General features: G+C 33.6%; 1 protein-coding gene across 1 annotated transcript; it reads left to right on the top strand.

Annotated features, from left to right (window-relative positions):
- The first annotated feature begins 882 nt into the window (after positions 1 to 882).
- On the top strand, positions 883 to 2,145 carry LOC143581963 (peroxidase N1-like). The gene is made up of 3 exons (XM_077064638.1): positions 883 to 1,305; positions 1,401 to 1,563; positions 1,672 to 2,145. The coding sequence occupies exons 1-3, from the start codon at positions 916 to 918 to the stop codon at positions 2,088 to 2,090; spliced, it is 972 nt and encodes a 323-aa protein (XP_076920753.1). The 5' UTR covers positions 883 to 915; the 3' UTR covers positions 2,091 to 2,145.
- Positions 2,146 to 2,599: the final 454 nt, after the last annotated feature.

The raw sequence follows: 2,599 nt of genomic DNA on the forward strand, positions 1-2,599 counted from the left end.
CGGGGGTTGTTTTATATTGTTTGGTCTAATATTTATTTATTTTTTTAAATTTATATTTTTTTTATTGCATGAAAGTTAATAATATACTTATGGTTTGATGATAAATTGTTTCACAAATAAATTAGATGTTATAACCCGGTTTAAAAGCTATATAGTTTTGATGAGATCCGAGACCCGTTTATTTTTTTTACTATAAAATTGGTTTTTTAATTATAAATAATATTTATGAAAGTTAATAATATACTTATGGTTTGATGAGACCCAACACCCGTTTATTTTTTTTACTATCAAACTGGTTTTTTAATTTAAATAATATATATCTTTTTTAAAATAAATAAGATATTAATTTTTATTATATCTTATTTTATAGGATTTTTATCAATAATTGGGTGATAATAAATTTTAATTTAATGAGATGTTATAACCCGTTTAAGGAATATCCGAGTTTGGTAAGACCCATACCCATGAATTCGGATCAAATGCATGAGAAATCTCCATTTAAAAATCAAGCAAATCTTATATATATTCTACTTTGTGATAAATATATAGTTGATACGTAAGGATGTATGTATCTTACATATTTTTTTTTATTTGCTAATTAAGTATATACCAATAAATTACTCTAGGTGAGATGGAACCCACCCAGCATATATCATGTGTTAAAATATTGAAACTTTCTACTTTTGATGCCTTCGTTGCACCACCATGCATGTTTGAATTTGTTGACTTTTCATACACTTTTGACTATCTCTATACGCGTATTTGGTTGGCCTCCAATATGACTGACTATAAATACCCTTCTTGTGCATGCCTACTATCCTCATCAACGCATTACGTATTTATTTAGCAGCTTATAGATCAATCATAAATAAAGCAATATATATATATATATATAATTTCTGATATTATATAGCCATGAATGATAAAACGCCTATCTTGCTATTTTTCTTGTTAGCCACACTCACCTCCTTGGCACTAGGCCAAGGCACCCGCGTTGGCTTCTACAGGACCACCTGTCCAAGGGTCGAGTCCATAGTCCAGTCTGCGGTTCAGTCCGGTGTCCGTTCCAACCCAAGAGCCGCTCCTGGAATACTAAGGATGTTCTTCCATGACTGCTTTGTCAATGGCTGTGATGCATCTATTCTAATTGACGGTCCGTCATCAGAAAAGACTGCGGTGCCTAATGTCCCCTTGAGAGGCTTTGAAGTTATTGATGCGGCAAAGTCACAGCTTGAAGCCGCTTGTCCAGGGGTCGTCTCGTGTGCCGACATCCTTGCACTTGCTGCCCGTGATTCTGTAGTCCTGGTAATTGATCACTAAATTTATTTTATTTTATTTTTTTGCATTACGCATGCATTATTTTATTGTATGATAATTATGTGTATACATGATATATACAGAGTGGTGGACCAAGATGGGAAGTGCCATTAGGACGTCGAGATGGATTGGTTTCACAAGCATCTGATACCGCGAATTTACCCGCCTTTAATGATCCTATTAGTGTCCAGATCAGTAAGTTTGCGGACAAAGGACTAAACACTCAAGATCTTGTTACACTTGTTGGTAAGTACTAAAATTAACTACCTAGCTAATTCAAATATATAATTAATAACAACTAAACTATATATATTAAGTGATGATGTAACTAATAAATTTGTGTTGGTTTTCCAGGTGGTCACACAATAGGAACAGCAGGCTGTGCAACATTCAGTTACAGGCTATATAACTTCAACGGCACCAACCAACCCGACCCGGATATCAACCCAACATTCCTTCCCCAGCTTCAAGCACTTTGCCCGAACGGCGGGGATGGGACCGTGCGTGTGGGATTAGACACGGGCAGCGTCAACCGCTTCGACAACTCATACTTTTCAAACTTGAGGAATGGAAGGGGGGTTCTTGAGTCTGATGCAAAGCTGTGGAGTGATCCAACAACACAAAGGTTCGTACAACGGTTCCTGGGGATTAGAGGGCTTCTTGGATTGAGATTCGACGTGGAGTTCGGAAGATCCATGGTGAAGATGGGTAACATTGAGCTTAAAACTGGAACTCAAGGCCAAATCCGAAGACTCTGTACTGCTACCAATTGATGTTTTAAGTATCAAGAAAATTATTATTAATTGTTGATATTTATTTTGTTATCAATATTAAAGAAATGATAGTATTAAATTAATATTGCTCAACGTATACCATGCAATGCAGCGTTGTTATTATCAGCTTAATCAACGTCAAATGTTAATTAATTAGCATGTCGACCAAGTGTAGTATTTTATATATTCCTCCTGAATCCAAAAGTTTTTTTTTATATTTAATTTTCTAAATCAAGTTTGATATTTTAAAATAATTATTATCTTAGTGTATAGTATTAGGATTATTTAAGTTCAGGTGCTTGGAGTCCATAGAAATATTGTAGAATCTCAACGACAATCACCTTAAGGTTTATAATAGTTAATTGTTAAATATTAACTCATATTTTCAATTTATTGTTACAATTAATTAATATGTTGTTAGTTTGTTACAATAAATAAACTAAGTCGCGCAATAACTTTTTATACTATTTTTAAGTATAGTAATAGCAATTAAAACAATAGTCAAAGTT

Source organism: Bidens hawaiensis, unplaced genomic scaffold (genome assembly GCF_021521415.1).
Source record: "Bidens hawaiensis isolate Kalapana, Puna unplaced genomic scaffold, B.hawaiensis_p1.1 tig00031314_1, whole genome shotgun sequence".
In the NCBI taxonomy this organism is placed as follows: domain Eukaryota; kingdom Viridiplantae; phylum Streptophyta; class Magnoliopsida; order Asterales; family Asteraceae; genus Bidens; species Bidens hawaiensis.

Excerpts from the sequence above, each read along its gene's own strand:
- LOC143581963 (XM_077064638.1), top strand. The coding sequence starts at position 916 with ATGAATGATAAAACGCCTATCTTGCTATTTTTCTTGTTAGCCACACTC. Across the intron at positions 1,306-1,400 it reads CCCGTGATTCTGTAGTCCTG|AGTGGTGGACCAAGATGGGA; the intron begins GTAATTGATCAC and ends TGATATATACAG. Across the intron at positions 1,564-1,671 it reads AGATCTTGTTACACTTGTTG|GTGGTCACACAATAGGAACA; the intron begins GTAAGTACTAAA and ends TTGGTTTTCCAG.